This window comes from Physeter macrocephalus, chromosome 14 (assembly GCF_002837175.3).
Source record: "Physeter macrocephalus isolate SW-GA chromosome 14, ASM283717v5, whole genome shotgun sequence".
Lineage (NCBI taxonomy): Eukaryota > Metazoa > Chordata > Mammalia > Artiodactyla > Physeteridae > Physeter > Physeter macrocephalus.
In genome coordinates, this window is record NC_041227.1 from 117,893,597 (window position 1) to 117,910,906 (window position 17,310).

Consider the following 17,310-nt stretch of genomic DNA (forward strand, 5'->3'; position numbering starts at 1 on the left):
AGAGAAAGCCCACGCACAGAAACGAAGACCCAACACAGCCAAAATTAAATAAATAAATAAAATTAAAAAAAAAAAATTTAAATGCCATTAACCGTAAAACAGTTTTATGTGCCACTAAGAAAGATATTTTAAAAGCTGCCAATTGGGCTTCCCTGGTCCCTGGTGGCGCAGTGGTTGCGCGTCCGCCTGCCGATGCAGGGGAACCGGGTTCGCGCCCCGGTCTGGGAGGATCCCACGTGCCGCGGAGCGGCTGGGCCCGTGAGCCATGGCTGCTGAGCCTGCGCGTCCGGAGCCTGTGCTCCGCAACGGGAGAGGCCACAGCAGAGGGAGGCCCGCATACCACAAAAAAAAAAAAAAAAAAAAAAAGCTGCCAATTATAACTATAATGCCATTAATAAGGTGTATCTGATTTTACCTTTATTAAAATATGAAAAACTGTCTTAGAATCAAGGAAATATGGTAGACTATTTCCAATCTATCACAGTGATATAATGAATAACTTCAATCATACATTATTTTGTGCATTTCATGAATAAGTTAAAGATAGATAGACAGAAACAGAATTACTGGATCTAAGGATACATGTATTTTAATCTTTTTTGTGTATGTGTGGTATGCGGGCCTCTCACTGTTGTGGCCTCGCCTGCTGTGGAGCACAGGCTCCGGACGCGCAGGCTCAGCGGCCATGGCTCACGGGCCCAGCCGCTCCGCGGCATGTGGCATCTTCCCGGACCGGGGCACGAACCCGTGTCCCCTGCAAATTGTTCTCCACAGTGGTTTTATCAGTTTATAGTCTCACTGGCTATAATGTAAGAACCTTTTCTCTAAAATCTGACCAGGCTAATCTTTTTTTTAAGCCTTTTCCAAGCCAACAAGTGAAAAATGATATCTCATAATTTAATATGCATTATCTCTAATATGAAAAGGATTGAGAATATTTTCAAACACCTAAAGGTCATTTGCATTACTTTTCTGTAAACAGTGTTCATATCGTTTCTCCCTTTCTATTTAGGTTATAAGTCTTTTACAAACTGATGATAAATACATAAGGAGATCTGTCCTTTGTCTGTAATGAAATATTACAGATACTTCCCCCAGTTTGTTTTTTTCTTGTTGTTCTTTTTTTTTACTTTATTTATGATGAAATACAGTCAAATTTATCCTTTTTTTAATGTCTTCTGGGTTTGGAGTTGAACTTAGAAAAGTCTTCCTCATTCTAAGATTATTTTTAAAATAATAATTATCCCATTGTTCATCTTAATGATTTCATGATTTCATTTTTTACATTTAAATATTTTATTCATCTGGAATATATTTTTGGGTAAGGTGTGACAGTGGGGATCCAACTTCTTTTTTCTGGGTTGCTATCCAGTTGTCCCAACACCACTGCTCAGTGACTGAGGCTCTTTTAGATGTTCTAACTAAGAGCTCAGAATTACTAAAACAAACACCAAAATTAGGGGGTTTAGGACCCTAAAACATATACAGCATTAAAAGCACAGATCTGGGAGTCAGATATCTAGCATATCATATTAAACTCCTACTGTTACAAATTCTGGGAAATAGAGAGTAGCAAGATAGAGGCTTCTCTATTTATGATTTTTATTATATTCAGGTTTTTGATGAAGACCTAAAGATGGATTATCTCAAATTCAAATGTATATCTAAATATACATTATACATCAGAGGTGTTAATAACAAGTAGCATTTATATAGTGTTTTACAGTTTGTAAAAAGTGACTTCAATTACGTTAATTTACTTTATCCTCATAATCACTCTGTGAGAACAGCGGCAGAGATTTTAATCCCCATTTATTGCTGAGAAAAATAATTCAGCATGGCAACTTGTCCCTTAAAGTAAGTGGCAGAGCCAAACTCTAACCTAAATCTTACATTTCCAAACGCTGCTCACACTGCCTCATACCCTACACCAAGTACTTTTAAATAAAAATAAAAGAGAATCCCTACTCTCAAGGAACTTGAAGCAATTTGTCAATTAAATATTCAATTAATCACATACTAAAAAATATAAAACATGGCCCCTGGCCTTAAAAAACCTTCAAAGGTGTACAGTAAGTTTAAAAAGCAAGACTTGGGGTTTCCCTGGTGGCGCAGTGGTTGAGAATCTGCCTGCCAATGCAGGGGACACAGGTTCGAGCCCTGGTCTGGGAAGATCCCACGTGCCGTGGAGCGGCTAGGCCCATGAGCCACAACTACTGAGCTTGCGCGTCTGGAGCTTGTGCTCCGCAACAGGAGAGGCCACGACAGTGAGAGGCCTGCGCACCGCGATGAAGAGTGGCCCCCACTCGCCGCAACTAGAGAAAGCCCACGCACAGAAACGAAGACCTAACACACCCAAAAATAAATAAATAAATAAAAAGCAAGACTTGGGGGACTGGAAAATAAGCCTGAAGAGCAGGAACGATGTCTTATCTACTTTGCCCATGGCTTATGCTATTTACAACTGGTATAACTAGAATACATTATTAGCTCAGTAAATGTTGATTGTCTGTTACTGACTGAACCCTCTAGACAGCGTGAAATATGAAATAATACCACACCTCATTTATTTTTCTCAGGTGCTGAACTTTTCTTTGTGACCAAAAAATCAGCCAAATCATCAAACGGCTTAGACAATATAACAAAGGAAGTTCAGGCACCACTTCTGGGCTACACCTACTTACCTATTTCATGGCAAAATAAAGATTCTGAGCTACATTCCATTCCATTTCAAAGCTGCCGGAAGGTTATAAAACAATTTCAAGAACCAAATCCAGCTCAACAGCCACAAAATACAACTATCATGTGCTGTTGCTTTATTCCAAATTAAACACATCCTCCGCCTCTATAATAAAAAATCGTCCATACATTTCTCATCAACAGGCCTTTCTTTATGTTGTCTCCTTCAGACATCTTGTCAACATATCTTTTCTACAGGTCTTTTATTTTTTTAACACTAATAATCACTTACCAGCCACACACAAAAGTTCCTATTTTTTTTTTAACTTTTGAAATATTTTAATAAATACTAGGGGAGAACAAAAGGTGAATAATAAGGAAAATTCAAGTACAAAATTAAACCCACTTTACAAAGTTTAATTTTCTATCGTACCACAGATAATTTTGCTTCAGAGTTAGCATGCCCTATTCTCCAACCTATCCAGTGACAAGTTATATACACTGTAGCCCCAGGGACTGGCACCCTTTGTGACAGTCTTGCATGGGTTGAAATAATTTTTAAACGTTAACAAAAAAATCCTAAAAAGATCAGGTTTAAATTTAGTGAATGGTTGCATGTTAAAAATGTTAGAGCCTTAAAATCAAATAAAAGGAACTAAAGGTTGACAATAAACGAGTAAATGCAAAGAACTTACAAAGCCATGAGCCTAGAAATTATTTGCAGTTACTGGTCTATACGATAGTAAGGAGGCATGATTTTCAGTGGAGCAACAGGGCTTTCTTCAGTGGTTATTTATAGAAAAGGTTTGGTACAATGAAAAAAATCAGTCATGAATTACCTCAATATACCATAAATATGGCTATATTCTAGGTCAAATCATGTGGGTATTACAGAAAGAGCTATGTAAGAGAAACCAGCACAATGCCTGCACAATGTTGAATGTGACACTAAAAAATAAAAGAGCCATTTACAAGACAATTAAAGCCACCCCTTAATATTGGCAATAGAATAAGGTCCCATTCTTTTTGAAGGGTAAAGACTGTACTAGCCATTCAAGGCAGATGGGCTTTTGCACAACAATGTGAATTTAGTAAACACTACTGAACTGTACACTTAAAAATGGTTAAGATGGCAATTTTATGGTATGTGGGTTTTGCCACAATTAAAAAGAAAAAAAAGAGATGGGCTTCAAATTTCCATTATTTTAAATAAATAATGGATTTTTGAGTTACTGAGTGCTTATTACATGCCTATCACCATAGAGATGAAGGTGAAATATGGATAAAACCTAATTTCTCTTTTCAAGGAGCTCAAAGTTTAAAGAAAACCAAATTCAAAAGTGTTCTTAAAATGAAGAATAGGGGCTTCCCTGGTGGCGCAGTGGTTGAGAGTCCACCTGCTGATGCAGGGCACACAGGTTCGTGCCCTGGTCCGGGAGGATCCCACATGCCGCGGAGCGGCTGGGCCCGTGAGCCATGGCCGCTGAGCCTGCGTGTCCGGAGTCTGTGCTCCGCAACAGGAGAGGCCACAACAGTGAGAGGCTCGCATACCGCCAAAAAAAAAAAAAAAAAAAAAAGCAGCAATAATAATAATCACCCAAAAATAGGTGAGTATCCATTTACCTCACCTTTCTTAAACTCACTGTCTGTATGTCTCTCACTCTCTTTCCTTCTGCAGGTTCTAGTTGTACTTTAAAGTCTCTGATGCTTACAATGAAAAATTCTAGGATTCAAACAGATTTGCTAGCCCCTATGAAATACCCCCCAGTTCTACTCCCTTGTGTGCCTGAACAAAGAGAGTAACAATCAGCAATCCTCCTGGGAATCTCTGAATAGGAAGAGAGGTTTCAAATAGAAGGAAAAGATCAAATCCAATCTTCAGACCTTATTCTGAACTATCGCCTCCATTCAATTCAACCCAACACTTAACTATGCAAACCACTGGGACTAATCCTATCAAGAAGTCATTTCTACTTTAGTCCTGATTACCCTTTCTCTCTTCTGGACTCTTCCAAAATCTATGGTCTATGCCATACTAATTGCTCTCAACTGTATTCTTTATATCGCGTGCAATAACTTCTTGCACCACTGGAAAACAAGCTTAATGGTGATCAAATCTTTCTACCTGCCCAAAAGAATAGGTGAATGCTTAGTAATAAACATTAATTTGAAATATATTTTTTGAGCATTTCCTTTGTGTTACCACTGAATAGAATTTGTGGATGTAAAATATAAAAAGCAAAGGTTTTAAAGACTGAAACATCCTGCTTCATTCAATGCCCTGTCCTCTTGTGCCCCTTAATATACACATTTGAACTGATCGGACTTCCCATTCAAATTGTGGAAATTCATTTCTCAAATTCAAAGAATTAGTCAACAGTAGCGCCCCTCTCCCCAAAGATCCCTTTATACAAGACCCTCCAAGTAGAAGTGCAATGATTTCCATCATTTCTGAGGTAGTGTTCACATCTGCAAAAAACAAACAGTAGCCCTTGAATATGAGGGAGCTAAAAAATGAATGGAGTTGGTTGGTTGGTTTCCAACTAGCAAGAACTCAGAAGCAGAAATGTTAGTATTTTGTTATCCAAATGATTAGTATAGTTAGAAGAAAAAATAAATGCAATGGAAACTTTAAGCCATACATTTCCAAGAGACTGATCTGAACTTGAGAAATGGCCTCTCAGAGAACCCTAAGAAGCCTCTGCTTCCATCTTATGTTTCATATAGGTTAATTTTTCTCTCTACTACTACATGGATTCTGATTACAGAAAAAGAACCAGGGCAATCACCAGCTTCAGGGAGAATTTGGGAGGGCAAAAATTAAACTCTGCTGTTGAATGGTTTTCTTTATAATACTGAAGCCACAATACAACATCACTAAATAATACAAAGAAAGCACACTCCAATACTATGTACTTCATTTACTTCACCCACCCATCACCTCCACCCACCCATCACCTCCATCAAAAGAAACTTAAGACAGGTTGAGCCACACACAGTATGTCTGATCTGAAAGTATTCGTGACACAGCAGCTTACTCTTGCAAATTATTAGCTTAATAGTGATTTAAAATATAGTCATAGGAAAAATAGACTATTCTAGGGAATAAAAGGCAAGTGGGAAAACCCAAACACTTTTTAAAGAAAGACAACAAATATACTCAGGCATAGGATCTGCCATCAGAAACATTTTCTTTATCTTTCTCTCTTTTTTTTTTTTTTTGGTATATTTAAAAAACTTACCCTGAAGAGATTTTCCCAATCCCTGGCCCAGCTTCCACCCATGTTTCTGGAGTAAGCGATGTCCAATATTATCCTGACAGACAGAACAGAGAGACAAACCAAAAATATTCCAATAATATATTCTTCCCTTCCTAGTGATATTTAAACAAGTGATGAACAAGAGATAATTCTACATATATGCATGCAAAAAGGTGCTAATAATAGGGTAAATGTGCCCAATAAAGGGGGCATTAATGTAAAAAGAAATACTGGCTAGTATTTTATATGGGAAGAACATACAGGGTAAGGGTCCTTTCTGATGGTGTGCTGGGCAACTTTTGTACATAACACTTTTAAAAGGAGAAAAAAGGGAAGGGGAAAAGGGGAAGAATACACTTATGAAGTTTAAAACTAACATTAAAAAGCATAAAATCAAGGTACTTATACAATCATATCCACCACCTAGACAGCACCACTTTATAAGTTTTTTAAAGAAAATCTACATTGTGTTTAGTTATTCTGCTTATGTGTCAGGCTTTCATAATACAAAGTAAGTTGTAAGTGTAAGACTGCCCCACCACTAGAAATGAAAACACAATCAGAGCAAAATCCAGGCTAGACTTGATTGGTTTTTTTAATATATATATAAAAATATAAATATTTAACTAGCATGCAGCCAATATTAAACTGAAAAAAGTGAGGTTAGTAAAATAAGAAATTAAATTGATTAAACAGAAAAATAAAATGAGCTCAAGCACAGACTGAGTGATGCATTTCAACATGTAATCTAACAAAAATACTAAAATGTTAGAATGAAACAGGCCTAGCAGTAAGTTAACAGTAAAGAACCATTAGTGCATGTAGGGGAAAAAAACCAATATACATAATGTCTCATCTTCCTAGGAGCACAGTGGAAAAGATCTTTCAATATAAACCACATGAAAAGACACCAGAAACAACAATTAAATGTCAGCTTTTGTGTAAGGGTTCAAGATCTTAGAAAACTCTGCAGACCTTTGTCCAATTCTTTGCTTTTTACAAATACTGCGAAGTACAGAGACAAAGCTAAAATAATCATTAACTGTATCAGATAAAATGATGTTACTCATCCAAAAGAAAACATTAAAAAATTTTAAACACAAAGTGTTCTGTATGCATTAAAATGTAATTTATAATATTAATTGGGTATCACCATTTGAAAATAATCTCATATTTCCTGAAATCAAATTATGAAGTCAACTACACCAATTAGTCTCTGAATTAGAATCAAATCCCATATTAAATTGCTTTTTATCTTCCAGCTCCATATTCAACGGTAAAATGCTCTTCGGAGTTACAAAGGAAAGAAAAAAATTATTTCACTATTCTATTCTCTGACAGTAAGTTACAAAAGGAAGATTAAGCCTCCCCAATGCTCTGTTTAAAAATTAAAAAAACGGTCAACTTCCTTCTATGAGTTTATTACAGGATGCCAACTGGAAAACTGGGCCGAATTTCACTGATCAGAGGAACAAAGATCAGGATACTTTAAAAAAAACAAAAATGTGGCAAATGATAATGAGAAGTCTGTTTCTAAAACAAAAAATACAATTGTTTTAAACGTATATATACAAAATCATTACTGTGCACAAAAGGTCACTAGAGATTATTTTTTGCTAGCAACTGAGAGAATGAGAAAATGCTACGTCTATGTGTAATCCCAGTACAGAATGCCTAACTATTTATAAATAACTTTATTGTTAAAAAAATTTTTCTAAGTCTTAATACAAGTGATGTTAGCAGAAAAGGAAGATAAAGAGGCCTTTATAATACTACTGTGGAAACAAACTTACCTGTACATAAAATCATTGTTTTACATCATCGTAACTCCTACAGCTGAATTAACTATGGGAAGGACAAGGATAGCAGGATGACTCTAAGATTATGTAGCTGACTGAAGTATTGTTTAATTTTTTAACAGACTAATTTTGTAACTATACTTGGCACAGATTTACGGTATTAAACCATGCTGACAAAAATTGTTGTCCCTTTTTTTAATTTAAGAAAACTCAATCTTTTGGCTAAGTGGAGATGAGACATTATGCTGACTGTGTTATATTATGAATGCACTAAAATAAACAGACAGATGAAGCAGTATGCTATTTCCAAAAGCAGTGCAAGTGGAGTGAAAGCATTTCCATACGAACCTGGCTTTAAAAACTGGGCTGTCAAAAGAACAGTTAAATGTAACACAAAGTAAGAAACTGTCCAATCACTAACGGTCTTTTTTTTTTGTCTTGTTTTCAATTCACTGCTTGCAATTAATGTATTTATTAAAGAAGAGTGAAAGCATAAGTAAATTCACAAGTCAAGACCAGCTGAGAGATTCAAGAGCAGCGTGTTGTGACTGACAACAGTGAAAGGAAAAGCAAATGTTAAAGGGAGGAGGAAAAAGAAAAATTTAGGGTTATACACATTAGCACCACTTTTACAAAACCACTCAAGATGGCTGTCACCTTCTCAAAAAAACTATTGATACAAAATGGCAGTGGCATTTCTCTTCTAAAACTTTAGGTGAAAACTGTTCTCTAATTAAATCTACTTCCCCCCGTATGCACAGGGAATGAACTGTCAGGGGCTATATTAAAATTATTAACATGCCACTCTGTGTCCTTGAAGTTGTAACAAACGCAACAAAAATAATAGGTGTATCTCCCAGAAAGTCTTCCCCTCACCAACCTCCTGATTAAGTGAATGACTAATACAGAAAATCTAAACCTTTCCTATCATTTCAGCCTATCTGCTTTTGGAGGAAAAAAGGCAGTTCTGTGACTCTGGAGAAATGACTAGTATTCATTATGGTCCCTTTTCTTACCAAAAAAAGAAAAAAGTTTTATAAACACTAGTCAAAACTCCAACAGGCTTAAGGATGATGGGTAACACAAGAAAGGCACACCCAAATACCTTATAACAAAGTAGAACAAAGCAGACTTGTCTAATCTGAAGTGATCAAAATGTTCATTGAACTTTCACTGTGAAAGAGCAAGGGATTCAATGGCCAGCCTGTGAAAATCATTAATCTACTCTCTCTGGTTAGGTTGCCAATTATTCCCGTGAATGTTATTTATAACAGTAAACTGCAGTAAATAATTTGTAGCCCAAACAGGTAATCTAGACATAACATGGGCAATGAGTACTATTTAACTTCTGAAATAGTAACAATTTACTATTTTGGTCACTATAATAGTGACTAAAAAACTTTCAGTTTTTTATTTTTAAATATATAATTTGCGATTTAGTTATAATCTCATAGAAGCAAAAATAAATAATAGATTTTCTTTTCTAACACAGCCTGGTTTGTGACTAACAAAGGGGCATGTACAGTGACAGGCTGTTTATAATTTAAATGCACATGGAAGAAATGCAGGGAAATCTACAATTAATAAAGCAACTGAACTTTGCCCAAGGGAAGTAGGCAAAAAGCTGGTTTTCCACATGATTCATAGAGTTCCCGCAACCTATTTGTTTTTTTGTTTCAGGCCGTGTGGCATGGCCTGTGGGATCTTAGTTCCCCAACCAGGGACTGAACCCGGGCCCTCGGCAGTGAAAGTGCAGAGTCCTAATCACTGGACCGCCAGAGAATTCCTCCCACAACCTATTTATTAGTCTCTGCTTGAGACTCCAAAAATGGTGGCAGTGCGGCATTTTCTTTGGTTAGGCATGAAGTTTTTCTTAATTTTGGTTAAACTATGAAGCTGACCTAAAAACTCAAACTTTTTTCACCTAGATTACCTAAATTGGCCTCTACATTTTTTTGTATTTCTAAACTTAAATGTAAATTAAAGTGCCATATTTTAACCCTTTGTTCCTCTGTGTTATATGTGTGAGAAAGAATGTAATTTTTAAATGGGAACATCACTGATAGCAAGAAATGTGTATTATAAACAACTACCAATATGCTGAAAACACAATACCAGCCAAAAAACAAAAACAAAAAACCAATTCGTTATTGTTTCATCCATTCCTCGACATTTTTATTAATTAAATATCAAGTAGAAAACTTTCCCAGGAACTTTGCTCCACGAAGCTGTACACCACCAGAGTAACAATGATCATTTTGGCAACAGCACCACCAATCTGTATAATGGGAGCCTGCCAAAATACAGATTAAAATTTACTTCACCGTGTGGGGCTGATTCCACGTTTTTAATAGCAGGAAATAGAGTATCATGTCTCAAGAGAAAACTATACTACAATTATGTCAGTGACTAGATGAATACTAATTCCACACTGAATTTTCTTTTAGTTGACAGCCACATTCGATTTACACCATTTAGCTCATTTTCAACAGTGACAAAAATGGCAAGTCTCTTGAGTGGATTGTAAGCTTTGCTGATTGTGTATTAAAGACTCTAAGCAAAACCAAGTGCTACTAGGTGAACCCATGCAAACAACAAGTTGTAAAAATTCCCAAAACAAAAAAATCTATAGCTCACTACAGATGACACAATGAAGACTAGAGAGAAAAGCCATATAGTAATGCTACACCATTCAGCTCCAAGAAGCACATTATTTATAGTGCAGTCCACATATGGTCACTGCTAAATGTCAAATCAGCAGTCTTACAGAGTTACAGTTTGGAACTAGTGGAGTCCACAGATCTAAACAGATATGCAACATGACAAAACCCACTTATACATATACTTCTAAATCCCTAGATATGCAAAGGAAACATCAGCAACTGGAATTTGAAAACTTAACATTAATTTTTAAAACCTGCTCGGTCAACCTGACAACTATACAGACAGAATTTTAATCAGTCAGGTAGAACAAAGACCAACTAATGGCTGATGGGTAGTTTTACTTCCAGCTGCAACAATGACAACATATTTTAAGTCTATGGTGCAGGCATTTTAACTTTTGTATAGCTTATAATCACTCTCCCATCTGATTTCTCATCTTCTTTCTATGATAAAGATCATAAAGGACCATATATCCTAAATCACATCAACCAATTCTTGGATGTATGGTGGAATCCTAGACTGGGCTATGGTTTTAGATTAAGTTTTATTTGTTTTCTAAATATTCTATCTTTAAGTATATAGAGGTCATAATTATAGCCGGGACCTAAAACTCTCATAAAGCAATAACTTAAAATATAAGTTCTAAAAGTTTTTTGTAATGAGGGTAAAATATTAATACTTTCTACTTTCCTTTAATTCAGATAATCAAGTTGTCTGGCAATTCTTTAAAAATTTTCTTAGAACAGTGTTTTATTCTTGACCAGAAATTTCACTGCAAGATATCTGGTTGGCTGAAGTAAAGAAGGGAAAATAAAACTTTATAACAAAGATTATGAAATACTTTACAAATGCTGGATTTTGATGTGTTTTAAACATTTCCTGATTGAAACTGAAACATCTGTATCATCTCAGGAACAAAGCTAAACTTCAGAAGTTTACCAAAAGCATAATGCATTTATCACATCTTTGTATCTCATTTCCCATCTTGCTGGTTCGCAACAAATTTACCCTATTACAAAACAAAAGGACCTTAATCCTATACTCACAATAACCCTTCACAAGGGCATATTCTTGGCACAAACCTGTGCAGAGACTTCCTCGGTTACCAGCTGCTGCAGATTACCTTTGTTAGAAAAAAAAATGACTAGACCTTTAGCTCCTGCAATGATCTGTAGACTCCCAAAGCTGCATATTTCCAGCCACTTTTGAGTTGCATGCTGTAGCAAAACAGTCAGCACCTCTCAATAGATATTGCTGCAGAGAAAGATTTTAATTCAGCAGAGACTCTTTCTGTGTGTTAGAAACAACGCCATTTCCCCCTAAGAACAAGATAGCTCAAAAAGATAGCCAGCCAGCCAGACATATAACTAATATACACTTATTTGGTGAGCATTCCTAAGGTGACAGGGCACTTGGGGGTTACTTCACTATCTATTTTGATGCCAATCATTTTAGGACTTTCTTTTAAAACTTTAAATTTATCCCCAAATGATTTGGTAACAGAAATAAAATCCCTCTCTTTTTGTCCCACTTCTATCTAACACCACGTCGGCTATGAAGCTCCTCCCCCCACTACCTAAACTACCACATCACAAATAAAGCATATTTTAATGTGTTTTGGGAGTAAATTTTCATTCTAAGTATAATTTATTAATATACATCTCTGAACATATAATTATTCATAAAAAAATATCCACTCTGAGTACTATATACCATTTGCTATTTTTAGTGGAGAAGATAATAACCATTTAATAAATAAGGCACATATCAATTCCACTCCTATTTGTTGAGATTACTCAGTCAGACTGAATTCTGATAGTGTTCTCCCTATGACATGTGCTGGAAAAATTCCTGGACAGTGTGAGAGGAAAAAGAGCACTAGTCCCACATGCCAAAGGAATGACTTGTCCAAAAATCTTTAAATGTAGCCCTAAAAGAAGGCTTTAAAAATGTTAAATATCATTTAATTTACTGCTTTTAAAAAAACTTTCTGGGGCTTCCCTGGTGGCGCAGTGGTTGAGAGTCCACCTGCCGATGCAGGGGACACGGGTTTGTGCCCCGGTCCGGGAAGATCCCACATGCGCATCCGGAGCCTGTGCTCTGCAATGGCCGCAGCGGGGACAGTGAGAGGCCCGCGTACCCCGCGTACAAAAAAACAAAAAAAACAAAAAAAACCAAACACACAAACAAAAAACTTTCTAGAGTATAATAATAATGACTACTAGGTTGCAAACTTAGTCTAGCTAAATTTCCTGCTACTGTTGAGTCAGAGTACCCACAGAATTATAGCTTGTATAATATTAACCAACCATGTACCTTGTAGAATATGGTACTTGGGCCTTTCTTCTGACAGCTATCTGTTCTTAAACTTTGACCCAAAGAAACATTTAAATAAAACGGAAAAATTAAATTATTTTTCAAGTACAAGGTATTGACCTAGCTAGCCTATAGATTTTATTGTAAAACTCTACCTTGTGATAATTCCCAAGATGATACAGAACAAGGCAACAACTTCAGTGATTTTTAACTTAGCAAAGTGGGCTTGGCATTTTATCCTTAAGTCAAAACAAGACTGGGCTTTCAGCACATCAGGTGTGAATTCTCCCTCTGCAGCATTATCACATGCGTCATCAATTACTGCCATGCCTAAGTCTAGCATCATGCCAGCACATTAAGACAGAGGTACTATATGCAGTGTTCACTGGACCAGAAGAACAGAAATAAGAAGGGGAGGTGGGGGAGAAAGAAACCCTAGAGAAGAAATTAAAAAAAGGCAGACCGTGCAATACAAACCAGATCATGGCTGCTTAGCTAATATGGGCCAACTGCTGTGGAAGAAAAATGTCGAACACCCCAAGTTGTGTAAATTTCTGTAAACATCTAAACACACACACAAACACACACAACACCAACCTAATTAGGAACATAAATATATGTTGATCCTTTACTATGGTACAGTTATGAAAATAAAAGCTGAAGTTAAAATATCTGCTCTTTAAATTGCCTTATTTTCCTAAGGGAGGAGGAGAAGCTAGTGTTTCTTAAAGGGAGAAGGGGGATGTCTCGACTGCTATTAGAGATTCTCTCTTTGATGATTTTTCATTCAAGTTAACCAATAACTTCCTGAAACCCTTATTAAATACATACACTTAAGCACAAATATTAAATACTGACAATACTGACAAGTATAGACATTTTAACAGTGGGCTGTGTAATCTGAAAATAAAGGGCTTTTCAAAATAAAAAATAATGTTCAAAAATTAAGAGTCAGGGCTTCCCTGGTGGCACAGTGGTTGAGAGTCCACCTGCCGATGCAGGGGAATGCGGGTTCGTGCCCTGGTCTGGGAGGATCCCGCGTGCCGCGGAGCGGCTGGGTCCGTGAGTCGTGGCCGCTAGGCCTGCGCGTCCGGAGCCTGTGCTCCGCGGCGGGAGGGGCCACAGCAGTGAGAGGCCCGCGTACCGCAAAAAATAAATAAATAAATAAAAATAATAAAAAACTTAAGAGTCAGGAAAATAAATCTCCTTGTTCTGTTGCTTGCATCAATATTTAAAATTAAGTTGTGTGAAAAGATACAATCAACTTTTGACAAAAACCAGACATCTCAAGCCACAGAAACCAAAATTACCATGTTTCACAAGAGTCTGGTAAATAAAACATATTAGTCCTTAACTATTCCTAATGGAACATTTCACACATGATTGTGTTGCCCAGGAAAGGTGAAGCTTTTTAAAGGATCAAAATACATTTTACTCCTTTATTCAATTTACAAAAACACTAAACTTCAACTTGCTATCTTTAACAGGATAACAGTATGGCCAAAAATGATATTTTTCCATCGAAATTCTAAATTGTTTCTAGATTTTTCACTGATTTCCCAAAATATTAAATATCAGATTACAACCCAAACTCTACTTGATTACTGTAGGGCATGCAAGACCTCTAAACTGTACTATAAGTTATTAATAAGTTTAACTTCATTCACATCAAGTGTCACACGAACACTACCTATCTGTGACCCAAAATTAAGCACTGATCTTACCGATTCTATAGGCTTGTCAAGTGATGCTTGTTCAATTTCCAAATGTCCTTCTTCATACTGATCAAAGTGATTACCCTGAAAAAACAAGACTACAGTTATTTTTTCCGAAAGCAATAAATGCCAAAATTATTAGTAAAACTAATCAAACTAGGGGTTATTTTAACTTTTCATTCTTTTTCCATAAACAAACTATGCCACAAATTCAGACTTTCTTAAATTTATAAAAACAATCAGAAGTCTAGATCTAGTAATGTGAACTCATCTTCCTATGACGAACATTGAAACTGCTAACTAAAACATTATCAAACATTTGGGCTATCAACTCTTTCATAGACTGATTATATTAGGAAGACTGCAGAATCTTAAAAACAAAGGGCTGTATTGTGTTTTACTTTTCCTAAACAATCTTGTGCTACAGAAAATAAACCCTAACAGTAGAATGCAAATAAAATCTGTATTACAATACTGTTCAATGTTGACAACACTGCTTTTATCTAAAACTGCTAAAACATTCAACTTTAAATCATCAAGTTCTAACTCCAAAGTTTCAAGGAATTCAGAAACACAATCTCTTGACACAGTATCCCAAATACAGCTATTCCTCTAATGATCTGGCAAAAGAGATAAGCATGCCTGTATAATGCCATATTTGACCACAATCAAGCAAGCTGTCACTGCAACTAGAATAAGTCAAAAGAGCTCAATTGAGGATAGGTGCAGACAACTTGGAAATTTTCTCTAATCCTGGTTTTCTCTGCTCCATGAGAAAGGAAGAGCCCATAATTTGGCTTTAAATCAGAGTATCAATTTCCTGATTTCCTTCCTGTTACAAAGTAGAGGGCATGAGGATTTGTGAGTTCTAAACTGACCTAAGTCAAAAGACTAAAGACTTTAGCCTAAATTTAATTCAGGTGTGGAGTGGTACGACAACTTGAATGTTAACCTAACCAAAAATTACTTTGCTTTTTCAACGTAAAATTTCAGTTGAAAGAATAAAACTTAAAGATAGCAAGCTCTAACAAATAGTTTGCCACACCGTATCATAAACATTAGGTTACTTGTTTCCCTCACCAGAATTTGAAGTCCCTAAGGACAAGAATGGTGGTCTTGTAGTGAAGAAAAAGTTCTGCAACTAGACAGTGGTGATAACGGTCATACAACATTGTTAATGTACTTAATGCCACTGAATTGTGCACTTTAATATAATTAAAATGAAAATTTTTGTTATGTGTATTTCACCACATTAAAAATAATAAAACTGTGTGGTAGAGTCTATCCAAAAAAAGAAAGGAGTAATAGGACAGGAGTGGGGTTTCCAAAGACAAAAAGCTAATCTTAAAAATGGAATAGGGGCTTCCCTAGTGGCACAGCGGTTGCGCGTCCGCCTGCCGATGCAGGGGAACCGGGTTCGCGCCCCGGTCTGGGAGGATCCCACATGCCGCGGAGCGGCTGGGCCCGTGAGCCATGGCCGCTGAGCCTGCGTGTCCGGAGCCTGTGCTCCGCAACGGGAGAGGCCACAGCAGAGGGAGCCCCGCAACCACAAAAAAAAAAAAAAAAAAAAAAAAAAAGAAAGGGAAAAGTGACCACATGTACATATAAAATAAAATAATTCCTGATTACTACTATGAAGAAGTTAATAAGACAGATTATTTTGTGGAAGATGATCATTAAATGCCCTTGTGAAATATGACATTTGAGCTGAGGTCTATATGAGGTTAAAGCAACTTATGCAGGTATTGAGGCAGTAAGGTAAGAGTCCCTGAGGTGAGCAAGTGCTTGTCGTTTTTATGAAGAATTAAGAGGAATTTAGTGAACGTATAACATGATGGAGAGGGAGAAAAGAGCTATGTTATCAAATGAAATTGGAAAGAAGGTCAGAGACCATCATGATGGGTGATGTAGACCTGGTCAAGGCATCTGTGATTCATTGTGAGAGCAATAAGGAGCCATTGAAGTTTTTAAACAAAGAAGTGAAAGTAGTTGGTTTATATTATTAAAATGCTACCATCGTTGCTGTGTGGAGAATTAGCTCTTTGGCTCATGAGTGGGCCAGGGAAACATGTTAGGAAGCTATTTCAATTGTTTAGATGAGATATGGTGGTGATGGTAGTGGAGATAGAGAGAAGAGAACAGATTTGACAAATATGTTTGGGGAAAAGTTGGAGGAATAGGAAAAACATTTACTAAGTGGGGAAGAGATTCTTAGCATAAGAGAGGAATAAAGAAATCCCTTAAATTTTGATTTCCAGAACTGGGAAATGATCTATGCAATATTCAGCACTTTACACAGGAGGGAAAGGCTAGATAAGGAAGGGGAGCAGAGGAAAAGTTCCAGTGATGCTACAGTTTTGAGGTTACTCCAAGGTGGTCAGAAGTGAGTTGGTTTGAGAGCTCAGAACCGAGCTCAAGGGCCGCACAGAATAGAGAGAATGATGTGATTAATACTGGAAAGTAGTGGCCAGAGAGGCAGAAAGAGAAGCAGCAAAGTATTGTGCCAGAAAATTCAAGAGAAGGATGTTTACTGATAGATGGAGTGGTTAACTGTGTCAAATGCTGCACATGTTCAAGATTAAAGATGAAAGCCTGTGTTTAATAAATACAGTGTGTCCATGTTATTTATTTTTTTGAAAAGCCTATTTCACTGCATTTCATGAAAGGGAAGATTTCTCATTCATTCAATTTTTGCTTAATTATAAAATATCTCAATAGATACAATAACAAAGTTTCTTAGAAAATCTGGAGAAAAAGAATCATTAAAAGCTTGATCAGAAATTAGTCTAAAAAGCTCCCCTTATGTACAGTAATGCAGTTACATGATAACCCCGTTGAGGCTAATAAAGTTAACCAAATTTCAGAGATTAAAAGAGA

At 36.5% G+C, this 17,310-nt stretch overlaps 1 protein-coding gene across 6 annotated transcripts in view; it reads right to left on the reverse strand.

Moving 5' to 3' along the window:
* Positions 1-17,310, reverse strand: part of LOC102992754 (G patch domain-containing protein 8) — a 90,280-nt gene that overhangs the window by 48,051 nt on the left and 24,919 nt on the right. For all 6 annotated transcript variants that reach the window (XM_028498399.1, XM_028498401.2, XM_028498403.2 and 3 more), the window contains 2 exons: positions 14,443-14,517; positions 5,922-5,994 (listed from right to left, as the gene is read on the reverse strand). In XM_028498399.1, coding sequence (XP_028354200.1) covers positions 5,922-5,994; positions 14,443-14,517 — 148 coding nt within the window. The remainder of the gene's footprint in view (positions 1-5,921; positions 5,995-14,442; positions 14,518-17,310) is intronic.